This window comes from Panthera pardus, unplaced genomic scaffold, assembly GCF_024362965.1.
Source record: "Panthera pardus isolate Hobbes unplaced genomic scaffold, ASM2436296v1 HiC_scaffold_6, whole genome shotgun sequence".
In the NCBI taxonomy this organism is placed as follows: Eukaryota; Metazoa; Chordata; class Mammalia; order Carnivora; family Felidae; genus Panthera; species Panthera pardus.
Window position 1 is genome coordinate 79,090,133 of NW_026526991.1, and position 12,906 is coordinate 79,103,038.

General features: G+C 39.9%; 1 protein-coding gene across 1 annotated transcript in view; it reads left to right on the plus strand.

Moving 5' to 3' along the window:
- OVCH1 (ovochymase 1) overlaps positions 1-12,906 on the plus strand; it is a 54,357-nt gene that overhangs the window by 25,435 nt on the left and 16,016 nt on the right. The window contains exons 16-18 of the mRNA XM_053895344.1: positions 5,892-5,964; positions 6,635-6,830; positions 9,990-10,141. Of these exons, the coding sequence (XP_053751319.1) occupies positions 5,892-5,964; positions 6,635-6,830; positions 9,990-10,141 (421 nt within the window). The remainder of the gene's footprint in view (positions 1-5,891; positions 5,965-6,634; positions 6,831-9,989; positions 10,142-12,906) is intronic.

A 12,906-nucleotide genomic window follows, 5' to 3' on the forward strand; every position in this document is an offset into this window, starting at 1 on the left:
GATGAAATTGCTCATCTCATTTATGGCAATCTCTGATTATTATGTTGAGCACACGTCTGTTTCTCTTTAGCAGAAACCTATTGGTCTAAATTTACTGGAGCTCTGGAAAACAAAAACTTAGTCTGCTTCTTTCACATAACAGTGTTCCCTATACTTGAAGATCTCTCTCACATTGCCCCTTAATTTCATCTTTAAGCTAGGGCTCATCATTCTGTTGTTTGTCAGTAATTCCAGATACCTTGCCATATGGTACAACTTCCTCTGGATTGATTTAGTGTTGTTTTTCTTAAAATATGGTCCAAATAGTGGAGAGCACAGTAGGATAGTCTACCACGTTGGTCACTGGACTACCAATGGACTAAAATTTTGCTTAACATTTTCAGGGTTTTTAAATTATGAATTATGCCATGATATGAAAAACTGCACATGACACATATGTGGTCTAAAGAATAGTAAATGTACATATGTGTCCTTGCCACCCAGTTTAGGAAGACTCTTTACACTTCTTAAGACCCCCTAGGACCCCTGCCAAGAGGAAGACACTATGCTAAATTTTGTATTTATGATACTGATGGGTTTTTTTTTTAATTTTAACATCTGTGAATCCCTAAAACTAGTACATTGTTTGGTTTTTCTTGGTTTTGATAATGTAAAAGAATTGTAGTTTCTATTTTACTGTGCATTGCTCTTATCTTAATGGTGTATAGATAAGCTAGGTGCCTTTGTATAACTGTAATTAATTCATTTTCCTTCCAAACTAAAGTCACTTGGTGGTGACTTCTAGACATGGGTAGGTTTTTTTGTTTTTTTTTTTAATTTTTTATTTTTTATTTAAACTCCTCAGATGGGTGACTCAGTAGGTTGAGCATCTGACTCTTGATTTCAGCTCAGGTCATGATCTCATGGTTCATGGGTTCAAGCCCTGCATCAGGCCCTGTGCTGACAGTGCAAGAGCCTGCTTGGGATATTCTCTCTCTCTCTCTCTCTCTCTCTCTCTCTCTCTCTCTCTGCCCCTCTCCCTGCTCATGTACTTTTTCTCCTCCTCTCAAAATAAATAAACTTAAAAAAAAACCCTCTCATGATTCCAATGTACAGCCATGATGAAGAACAACTTCCTATCTGTCTATCTGACCCAAACTTGACCCTGCTTGCTCATAATGGGCCAGCCCCATTCCTCAAACATGCTGCATTTCCTCTGTCTGAAGGTGTTTGTGGTTGCAGTTCCCTTTGCCATTCAGGATACCACATTACATTTAGTCGGCATGTCACGTAAGGCTACTCTTGGCTCTAAGTATCACAGACTTTCCTGGTTTTTGATGACCTTCCCAGTTTGGGGGAGTACTCATCTGTTATTTTGTAGAAGGTCCCTCAATTTGAATTTATCTGCTATTTCCTCATGGTTTTACTGGGATTATGGTTTTGGAAGAGGAAAACTACAAAAGTCATATGCCACTTGAGGCATTGGGTATTAAGCTTCACCTCCTGAGTGGAAAGTGTCTACATAAATTGTTTGAAATTTTTCTGTATGGGAGATATGTCTATTCTTCCTGATTTATTTGTTAAACAATGTATTTATATCGGTATGGATTCAGGGATATTTATTTGAAAATACTACAGGGGCACCTGGACGGCTCAGTTGGTTAAGCGTCCGACTTCAGCTCAGGTCATGATCTCTCCATTTGTGAGTGCCCCACATCGGGCTCTATGCTGAAAGCTTGGAGCCTGGAGCCTGCTTCAGATTCTGTGTCTGCCTCTCTCTCTACCCCTCCCCCCCTTCTCACGCTCTCTCTAAAAAAAATAACATTAAAATACTACATATCTATTTTTTGCTCAAATTGTTCCAGCTTTGACCAGTGTCAGCTCTTTCAGGGTCACCTCTTATCTTTTTGACATGCCCCTATCCATTTGTGACACTACAAAATGCTCCAGGTTTATCTGATGTATTCCCTCCTCAGTCCTAGAACCAGTCATTTCTCCAGTGAGCCCTGGTCTACTTTGTGGGAGAATGGTATGAGAAATCAAGGTCTAAGTGGTGTGTGTACTAGTTGCTACTAGGGTGTTACTGCACTAGGTCCTCTCAACTGACAGAGCTAGGAAATATAGCTATGGTTACTAACCCACTCTCTAAATATAGCTATCTTTCTGTATCTATATTAAGCTAAACATGACTTCATATGGATGTTTCCAACTCAGTCCAATACCATTCATTCTAGGCTTTCCCTCCCTTGGAAATGCCCATTTTAAGTAATTCTATCAGAATTCATTTTTATGTATCATGGAAAAGAAGCCTCAATAGTAGCTGATTAATTAGTAACAATTAATGTATTAGAAAAGACAAATATTAGTATTGAAGCTCAAGGCACAGACGACGTTTTGGCAGATTCCCTTGTCAACTAGTGTAGTCTGTTCTGGGAATTTATGTGATTAACCAGACACCTTGCAGCAAGATACAGACCATAGCAAGACCATTCTTCACAAAGGGGATATTCAAATTGATGAGTCATTTGAGATTAATAAACACAGTCAGCTGTAAATGTTTGTGAACCACTAAAGTTGACCACAAAAGGAATTTGTATGCAATTTCATTGGTGATTTCTTGATTTCTTAAAAAAAAAAAAAAAAAAGGATTTTTATAATAGTAATGCTTGTGGATAAAGGCATTTAAAGAAAGTTATCAAGTAAAATCTAAATACTCTCTCCATTTCATGAATCCATTCCTCCTCTTTAGAAGTGATCAATACTAACAATGTTTTAATTATCTATTTCCCACTAATATTTATTTTTTTAATCTGATTTATTTTTTTTTAATTTACATCCAAATTAGTTAGCATATAGTGCAACAATGATTTCAGGAGTAGATTCCTTAATGCCCCTTACCCATTTAGCCCATCCCCCACTCCGACACCCCCTCCAGTAACCCTCTGTTTGTTCTCCATATTTATGAGTCTCTTATGCTTTGTCCCCCTCCCTGTTTTTATATTATTTTTGTTTCTCTTCCCTTATGTTCATCTGTTTTGTCTCCTAAAGTCCTTATATGAGTGAAGTCATATGATATTTGTCTTTCTCTAATTTCACTTAGCATAATACCCTCCAGTTCCATCCATGTAGTTGCAAATGGCAAGATTTCATTCTGTTTGATCGTTGAGTAATACTCCATTGTATTTATATACCACCTCTTCTTTATCCATTCATCCATCGATGGACATTCGGGGTCTTTCCATACTTTTGATAGTGCTGCTATAAACATGTCGATATAAACATTTCGATAGTGCTGCTATAAAGTGTCGATAGTGCTGCTATAAACATGAGGGTGCATGTGTCTCTACGAAACAGCACACCTGTATCCCTTGGATAAATACCTAGTAGTGCAATTGCTGGGCCATAAGGTAGTTATAGTTTTAATTTTTTGAGGAACCTCCATACTGTTTTCCAGAGTGGCTGCACCAGCTTGCATTCCCATGATTTCCCACTAATATTTAAGCACACGGTCTATTTTATAGTATTTGTATATACCATATATATTATTTTTTGCACAAAATCTGTATCATTATATGTATAATGATACAGAAAATGTCTGTGTGTCTCATTTTTTCTTTTACTCTTCATAGTTGCCTGACTTATTTCGCCAGAGAAATGTCTTTTTGAAGTTATTCCTTGGAGTATATGGCTCTTTACACCAGAAGTGTTTGATAGGCCAGAGTAACAAAATTGGTATGTTCCACTCATACTCTGCCTTTGTGGGCACTCTGCAGTGGATTCCTTCATGGACTTGTTTCTCCCGGATCATCTTCATTGACTTGGTAGACACCCAGGGCTCCATCCTCTGTTGAAGAGGGCTTCCACATATCCAAATCCATTGATAAGGGAAGTTTGCCATGTGGGATAAGCCAGCTGGGGAGATCTGCAAAGTGTGGGAGCTGAAGTAGACATCATTTTTGCTGAAGGGCACTAGGTGCCAGCCTATTTCACAGTGTTGGGTAGCACTCCAAAGACATTAAGGATAACAGCAACGTTGGACCACCTCCCATGGCTTCGCTGGCACTGGTTGCTCTTAATATTAGTTTATTAGTTCTCAAACTTTAGCATAAACCAGAATCACCTGGAGGGTTGCTGAATCTATAAGTCTGGTGTGGGGCCTCAACATTTGTGTTTGTAAGAAGTTCCCAGGTAATGTTCCACAGTTAGGGAAAACTGGTATTTTCCTTTTGCTGACTTCACACTGGTCTTTGTGGTCATTTGGGAGTTTTACTGTAGGGAACTAAATTCACTTTGCAATTCTACATTGGAATCTTTCAGTCTTAAAGACTAAATTTTTCTTAAAGACCTAAATTTTTTAAGTTTCAGCCACTGTTTTTTCTGTAATTCAGCAGTAATTATTTCTTCTCCCAAAGCAGTAGTGGCATATGTCCCATTGTTGGATTGGGGATAAGACCCTAAGGATATAAGAAATGAAATTTGATTGTGCGCAAGGGGGGAGATAGGATGGAGAAATCCATCAGTTGCTACTTAGAGCTATTATCCTACTGTTGGAAAAACTCAGACTCTGTTCCCTCATAACATGTATGTTGTTCTGTCATAACAATTTTTTTACACAGTTTTCTACCAAATTAAAGGAAATTTGATGACTGCACATAAAACTTCACTAGAAGTTGTGATCTACATTATCAACTATACCATGATTTTTATAATTTCATTCCTTTGTGCACGCTATCCTCTATCTAAAGAAGTAGAGTGGCTTTAGAAAATAAGTCTCTTTACTATCAAGTAATAATTTAGAGGGTGACTTTGAAAATAAAGTTTAATCCTTCACTTAGAGTGCGTGGCAGATAATAACACTGATAATGGCTACCATTATGGAGTCATTACCATCTGCAAGGTATTTGCCAAGCACTTTACCTGAGTAGGCTCCTTTAATAAGTCATATTGAAACACATGAATAAGTCAGACTCATCATGCAAGGAATTGAAATGAACATGGTTAAGACTAGACAGAAGATGCCCATGTATATGAAGAAACTTTTCCTTTGAATAAAGTGTATTGAAAAAATAATTTCAATAACCTTGCTTTTCCTAAGGAAAAAAGTAAATTTTGGAAAATTAAAGAATCTCCAAGCTGAAGTGATAATATTTGTGACAATTGAGGGACTCTTTCCTCACATATTTCTTCAGCTGAAAATCTTGATGTGGCAGATTAATGGATATTGATTTAAAATTTTTTTAAAACATCCTTTTGAAATATATCAAAAGGGTGCAAATGTCAAGTTTATAGTTACAGGAATTTTCACAAAGTGAGCACCCACGTGACTAGTACCCACATCATAAGACAAGATATTGCCAACACCCAGCAGCTCCCTATGTTTCTTCCAATCATCATCTCCCCCAAAATAATCCCATAGGTGCCATAGGTGAGTTTTACCTGTTTTGTGAACTGATAAATTTTTTAACCTCTGTTCCATTAATTCTGGTGATTTGCTAAAAGAAAACAATTTGAGATGTATTCCTGTAAGATAATGTTTGGCTACTTTTAACAGTAAAACATAGGCCAGAAGCTACCTCATTATGTATTCTTAATATCACTGTGAAATGAAAGTAAACTATAGTTTTTCTTTTTAACTTTTCAACTTAAAAATAATGTTTGGTGATATTTGGTAGGGGCTCCAAGTTCATTTTATTGCCAAAATAAAGGGGCAGGATGCATCATTAAGAACTCTACAGGTAGATCAGGAGGTGTGGTGTACCTTCCCAGGCAGGAGATCACACAAAGGCACCAGACAGGGGAATAGTGGCATTTGGCTGAGCTAAACACAGTGCGTGTTGGTAGAGCCCCATGGGGTTAGATCAAATGGTAAAAAAATGACTCCTCATGTCAAATTTTTCTTGTTCTTTCTCCAGGAAAAATAATCCACTCTTCTGGACCATTGTTGCTGGGGACCATGACAGAACCCTGAAGGAATCAACTGAGCAGGTGAGAAATGTTTTGAAGGGTCATTCTGCCTTTATCCTAAGTGTTATCACATGCTGGGGAATACCTTTAGCTAAAATATGTAATTAGGTATCCATCTCCTAGTGTCCCTATACAGTTACCAGATGTATCAACATTTAAAGATACGATCTGTGGAGCCCCTGGGTGGCTCAGTTGGTTAAGCCTCCAACTTCAGTTCAGGTCATGATCTCACAGTTTGTGAGTTGGAGTCCCGTGTCGGGCTCTGTGCTGACAGCTCAGACCCTGGAGCCCACTTTGGATTCTGTGTCTTCCTTTCCCTCTGCTCCTCCCCTGCTCATGCTGTCTCTCTCCTTCAAAAATAAACATTCAAAAAAATTTTTTTCAATAAAAAAAAATACAAAATCTGAGCTCACAATTACATCAGAGACTTAAGTGAGGCAGGTCAGGAAGTGTAAATTCAAGTCTGTGTACAAGGTCCACATAGCCTGCTTTCTCCAGGACTGTCCTCAGAAAGTTCATGGCCTCCTGCAAATTACAAACACAGATTGCCCTTTTCAATTCAGTACAGAGCCACCTTCATTGCTGATGCATGGCAATACAGAGATTGAAGGTTTATTTTGGACTATTATGCAAAGAAGTAGTTTGACTCATTGACTTTATCTTGTAATTCGCTTGCTCACCACTGATACAGGTGAGAAGGGCCAAGCACGTTGTGGTGCATGAAGACTTTGATAGCCGGAGCTTCGACTCTGACATCGCCCTAATACAACTGAGCTCTCCTCTGGCGTTCAACTCTGTCGTGAGGCCGGTGTGTCTCCCAGAAAGCACGGAGCCACTCTTTTCCTCTGAGATCTGTGCTGTGACTGGATGGGGAAGCATTAGTGAAGGTGAACATTTTACTTTTGCATAAACATTATTGCCAGTTGCTAATTTAAAAAACTTGGCATGGAAATGATACCAAGCAATACCTGCTTTAGCCTTTCTTCTCTCTGAAAGATAGAACCCATGTTTTATTTAGTCATAGGTGATTAGAGAATGAACTTTTATAGTTTTCCTTCAGGGTGACTTATTATAGGGACGTTAGATCTGTAAAGAGCCAGATAATACGTTTCTTCATCTTTGCAAGCCATATGTTCCATGTCCCAGTTATCCAACTCTGCCATTGTAGTGCAAAGCAGCCATAGACATACACATCTAACAGAATGGATGTGGTCGTGTTCCAGTAGAAGTTTATTTATGAAATTTAAATAAAAAATTTTTAATGTTTATTTATTTTTGAAGGAGAGAGACAGAGTGTGAGCAGGGAGAGGCAGAGAGAGAGGGAGACCCAGAATCTGAAGCAGGCTTCAGGCTCTGAGCTGTCAGCACAGAGCCCGAAGCAGGGCTTGAACCCACAAACCGCAAGATCATGACCTGAGCTGAAGTCAGATGCTCAACCGACTGAGCCACCCAGGCGCCCCTGAAATTTAAATTTCATATAATACTCATGTGTCACGAAATATTACTCTGGGGCTTTTTAGAAGCCATTTCAAAGTGTACACGTCATTACTAGGAGGTCTGGGGATGGGGCTGGCACAGAACTGGTCTGCTGGCTGTGGTTTGCTGACTGCTGGTCTAGATCGTAGAGTTCTTAAAGCCACAGCAAAATACTGGCAGATCTGAACGTGTTGATGTTTGCGTTTTGCCTCTTTCCACTGTAGAAGATGGTTTCCTTGTGTTTGTGTGTCATTTATTTGGGATCTGCTTGTCTGCAAGCATAGCTTTACTGTGCCACCTCCAGCCACTCTGCATGTTCCTCAAACCTGCCCAACCACCAGATGAGGAGGTTTTATCCTCCCCGTGTTGTAAATGAGGATATTATAGCTCAAGAGATTTAAGTCACTTGCTAAGATCCCATAACTAGTACTTATCAAAGCTAGGATTTAAAATCAGCGTGGTTCAGCTGATACTCTTTGGTGCTTTTTCTTTTTTCTTTCTTTTTTTTTCTTTTTTTTTTTTTTTTTTTTTTTTTTTTTTTTTTTACATTTAGAATAAAGTCTGAACTGCTAGCCTGACTTGGAAAACTCTGTGATTTGGCCTTCACTTACCTCTCCAACTTCCTTTCCTCCCTGTGTCCGCTTCAGGCATTGTGGCCTTCTTTCTTCCTCTTCAACACAAGACCTGTTCTGCTTTCTGAAGCTTGGAACACTCTTGCTTCAGTCTTCTCCCAGCTGCCTCCTCATCGTTCTGCTCGCTGCGCAGAACGGCACACCCTCCTCCGATCACTTTGCTGCCTCAGGACTGCCCTTCCGTCACATTTGCACCACCCAGTTTTATCATTTCATCACACACGATTGTACTTTGACGTTAGTGTATGTAATCATTCTCCACATCTCCTCCGTTAGAGTGGAAGCCTCGTGGCGGCAGGTGCCTAATTCTGCACTCTCCTCCAGGGCTACAGATGCACCTAGCGTAGAGTAAATGCTCAGTAAATTTTTTTTTGACTGACTGGCTTCCAAGACCTTGAGTAAATGTGCCCATTCTCTGACACCTTCAACCGTCACCACCTCCGTGACCACCAGACAAGTGAAAGGTGCTTACTTACAGTCTTAGGAAAGGCGAATTCATTCTTTCAATCTGAGAGAAAATGAGTTCTTAATTTTAAGAAATGGTAAAGACCAGTGGCAGGAATGGTCTCTAAAAAGAGGATTTCAAAAATCATTAAATTTATTTATGTATTAGATTGATACATTAAAAAGCACGAGCTTTAGAGTCCAACTTAGGCTTAAGTGCTAGTTTTGCCCCACATGTGCTGTGAGATCAGATTTTCAAAACTCTTGTGTTTTTTTCATGTGTGAGGTCAACGTGATCATATATGTGAACAACCCACCTCACAATGTTGTATTATTGGGTTGGAGTAATATTAAGTTACTGTACAAATATAAGGTACTTGCTAATACTAAGCTTTTTTAAAATTAGCCATGAATCCAAAGTGATAGAATAAGTCATGCAGAATACATGTTAATACAGTCCTGCCTGAGGGTCAGTTATGAGAAGTATTGTAGTGTTCATTGTTAGCCTTGTAGCCTTCATTTTAGTCCTTTATAAAATTTTTTTAATGTTTATTTTTGAGAGAGAGACAGACACAGAGCATGAGCAGGGGAGGAACAGAGAAAGAGAGAGAGAGAGAGAGAGAGAGAGAGACAGAATCCAAAGCAGGCTCCAGGCTCTGAGCTGTCAGCACAGAGCCCGACACAGGACTCAAACCCACGAACTGTGATATCATGACCTGAGCTGAAGTCGGATGCTTAACCGACTGAATCACGCAAGCACCACCATTTTTAGTCCTTTCAAATTGGAGTTGAGATTAGTCTCAGTGACAATAGAGGAAAAGGGGATATGATTTTGGTTTATATTAGGAAGTCTTATAAATATGTTCTCACATTTATAATATATTTTTATCTGTAAATATACCATTTAAAATATATAATCATATACATCCTATACAATACAAATCCATATCTTGCTGAATTTTTCTTTCTGAATTTTTGTGTAACAATGTTTGAAACACTAACCTTTAAATCAAAAATAAACTAGAAAAAAAATGTTTCTGGTTTTGTTCTTTTGATAATGTATTCCTTTACCAAAATGCCACATTTGGGAAATGAAGACACCCTATGTGAGACACATTTTTTTTTTAATTTTTTTTTCAACGTTTTTTATTTATTTTTGGGACAGAGAGAGACAGAGCATGAACGGGGGAGGGTCAGAGAGAGAGGGAGACACAGAATCGGAAACAGGCTCCAGGCTCCGAGCCATCAGCCCAGAGCCCGACGCGGGGCTCGAACTCACGGACTGCGAGATCGTGATCTGGCTGAAGTCGGACACTTAACCAACTGTGCCACCCAGGCGCCCAACACATTTTTTTATTAACATCAGCTCAGGCCAAACTGAGTGATTGCAATTACATTACTGCAAAGGAAGTCTGAAATTAAATATGTCTTTTTAACATAATGTGTTGTTTACTTCATTAAGAAGCTGTATTTCTGAATCTGTTTCTTAAGCAGGTGGCGGCCTCGCAAGGCGCTTGCAGCAGATTCAGGTGCTTGTGTTAGAAAGAGAGGTCTGTGGACACGTTTACCGCTCTCACCCAGGAGGGATCACAGAGAGGATGATCTGTGCTGGCTTTGCAACCTCTGGAGGGAAGGATTTCTGTCAGGTGAGATGACTCTGATTTTGCAAAGGAAGATCCAGGGTCATCTGATGGAGACTCTCCTTAGGAGACATGCTCAGAACCACAGGTAACCATTACAGCCTGTGCCTGATAGCATCACACCACACCTTTCCAGGAACGCCAGTAGGACAATGGGAAGAGGGAGTTCCTGACTCCACACTTGCTGAGATGGAGAGAGGGCCAGAAAGCAGGTGGGGACCGAGGAGCCCATGAGAACACAGGGGACAGCAGCACTGCTAACTGGCCTGCAAGAAGGAAGATGTGCTCAGAGAGATGTAAGGCTGTGGGAAAAGAGGAACAAGCAGAGAAGGATTCTAAGTCAGTGTATCCTACTTACGAGTTAAGGTTTTTAGTTTTTTAATTTATTTTATTTTTTAAACCTTTTTTTTCTTCAATGTTTTTATTTATTTTGGAGAGGGAGAGAGGGAGAGCATGCACAGGGGAGAGGCAGAAGGAGGGGGACAGGAGATCAAGCGGGCTTCAAGTGCTGTCAGCGCAGAGCCTGATGTGGAGCTCAAACTCATGAATCCTGAAATGATGATCTGAGCAAAAGTTGGATGCTTAACCAACTGAGCCACCCAGGTGCCCTGTTTTTTTACTGTTTTGAATTAATATTAATATCTCCTATGTACTCACTCTTAATTTTCAGATTAAAATAAAATAATCGTGAAGAAAATGAGAAACTTTGAAAAAGTGTTATTCATACGTAGTGGAAAACAAATCACAAAACAATAGTTTAATTTCAGTGATATTTAGAGGCAAAAGCAGTGCAGATATATATTAACATGTCAGTTGCACAAGCATGCTATTGGCAAGTTCAAATCAGCTAAGAGGAAGACAGAATGTAGACAAATAGACTGTAAAATACCAGCTTTAATATCCAAGAAGCCAACTGAGGAATGTGACTTTAGATATACAACCAAAAAGGATTTCTAATGGTCTGTAGCCCACCTTCAGTATTCAGTCTGGAGTTGAGGCAACCAACTGATGGGAAAGTTGGGGGTCTACAGGGAAGATCTACTTCTCCAGGTCTGTCATTTCATACTGGTCTAGAGTACAGAGGGAAGAGAGGATATGTCTCTAGTCTGTGCTGCTTTTTGATAGTCTTTCCCCTTAATCAAGAAACATGAACCAATGGGAGAAAACTGGGTGTTAAGCTAGATGGAAGTCTTTCCATGTGAAAATGTGAGGTGAAAAGGAAGAAAGTTCCCTCTTAACACTGAGTATCAACAGATGGTAGTTGAACACTTTTGTGGTGGCAAGTACTACTTAGATTCTGTTTCCTGTGTTTTAATTCTCATTCCCCAGAAGCAGACCCTGAGACAAGGATTCAGGTACAATGGTCTGTTTAGGAAGTGCAGCTATCCCTGGTCAGAAAGTCTGGAGGGCAGTATAGGGAAGGGAAGGCAGGAAATGGAAGATGTGCTATTAAGTCGGCTCCCACAGTAAGGGGACTGAGCTTGATCCTGCAGCAATGCAAAATCCAGCACGTGTGGTCCCATCCAAGGGGTGAGGGAGCCGGACTTGCTCAGAGTCATATCTCCAGGGCTGCTGGGGGAGGAGTCTGTTAATTCCTCAGAACTTTGCACACTTCTGACCTGTCTCATGGATGCAGTGGAGGCGAGGAAGAGCCCTCAGGCACAGGGCCGAGATGGCGACTGGAAAACTTGAGAAATATGGGAAGGGCACTCACAATGTCTGCCAGAGGACAGAAATGCCATGTTATAAAAATCAAATAGAAAAGTGCTCTGAATGAATGCATTTATTCTTCCCCTTTTGAGGGATGGTTTTCCTCTGTGCTTCAAATCAAGGAAATCGCAAATGGTTTCTTTGTCATGTTTGACAGCATCTGACATTAAGGGAACACCTTATTCTGTATCAAGAGAGCAAAGGAGAACTGGGGAGGGAATTAGGTCCATGTCAGAGGTGACCCAAATATTGTGGCCTCGGTGGGCATGTATTTCAGCTACATCAAACTGTCACTTTGCATCATGAATTTGCTGCCAATACAAGGGGAGGAAAATAGAGGAGTTGAGATTCTGGCTAATAAGTGGGACTAGTTAAGAACACTAAATTACTAGCAAGATGATTTCAGAAACGTTGATGATATGGACTCAAGCATTTCTATCAGGTAGTTGATTTTTACCCTCCTGTGTGTGCTCAGAGGTAATGGACCTACTAATGTGATTTCTCATCCAGGAAGGTGAGCTAGAATGTTGGACTGCAGAGACACGGAGTTTCGGCGACGCAGTGTAGAATCCTGTGCTTCTCCGCTCACAACACATCTTAGATAGTTTTTAAAATTTCAAATTCTTTGACCTGCAAAGTCATCTCTGTCCTCACAGAGTGGTGTATGTCCTGTTCCTGCTGATTTTCCAATCTATTTCATACTTCTCTTGCTGACATATTTCAGCCACACTGATTACTTGCTGACCACACAACTTGCCTAACTTGGGGCCTTAGCCCAGATATCAATTCTGCATAAAATGCTATTCTTCCTGGTTTTTGAAAACCCAGCTTCTTCTCATCTTTCATGTATCCACTCAGATGTTATTGAAACTACATGCACATACACGTGCATGTAAGCATGCACAAATACCTGCCTTTATTCTCTACTATTCTAAATATTTTCTTTATAGCTGTTATCACCATCTACTTTGTTGATACTCTCTCTTGCTCCGAATGCCTAGTTCACAATAGGCACTGAATATTTTTTTTCAAATAAATAGATACCATTTGCTGATTGAATA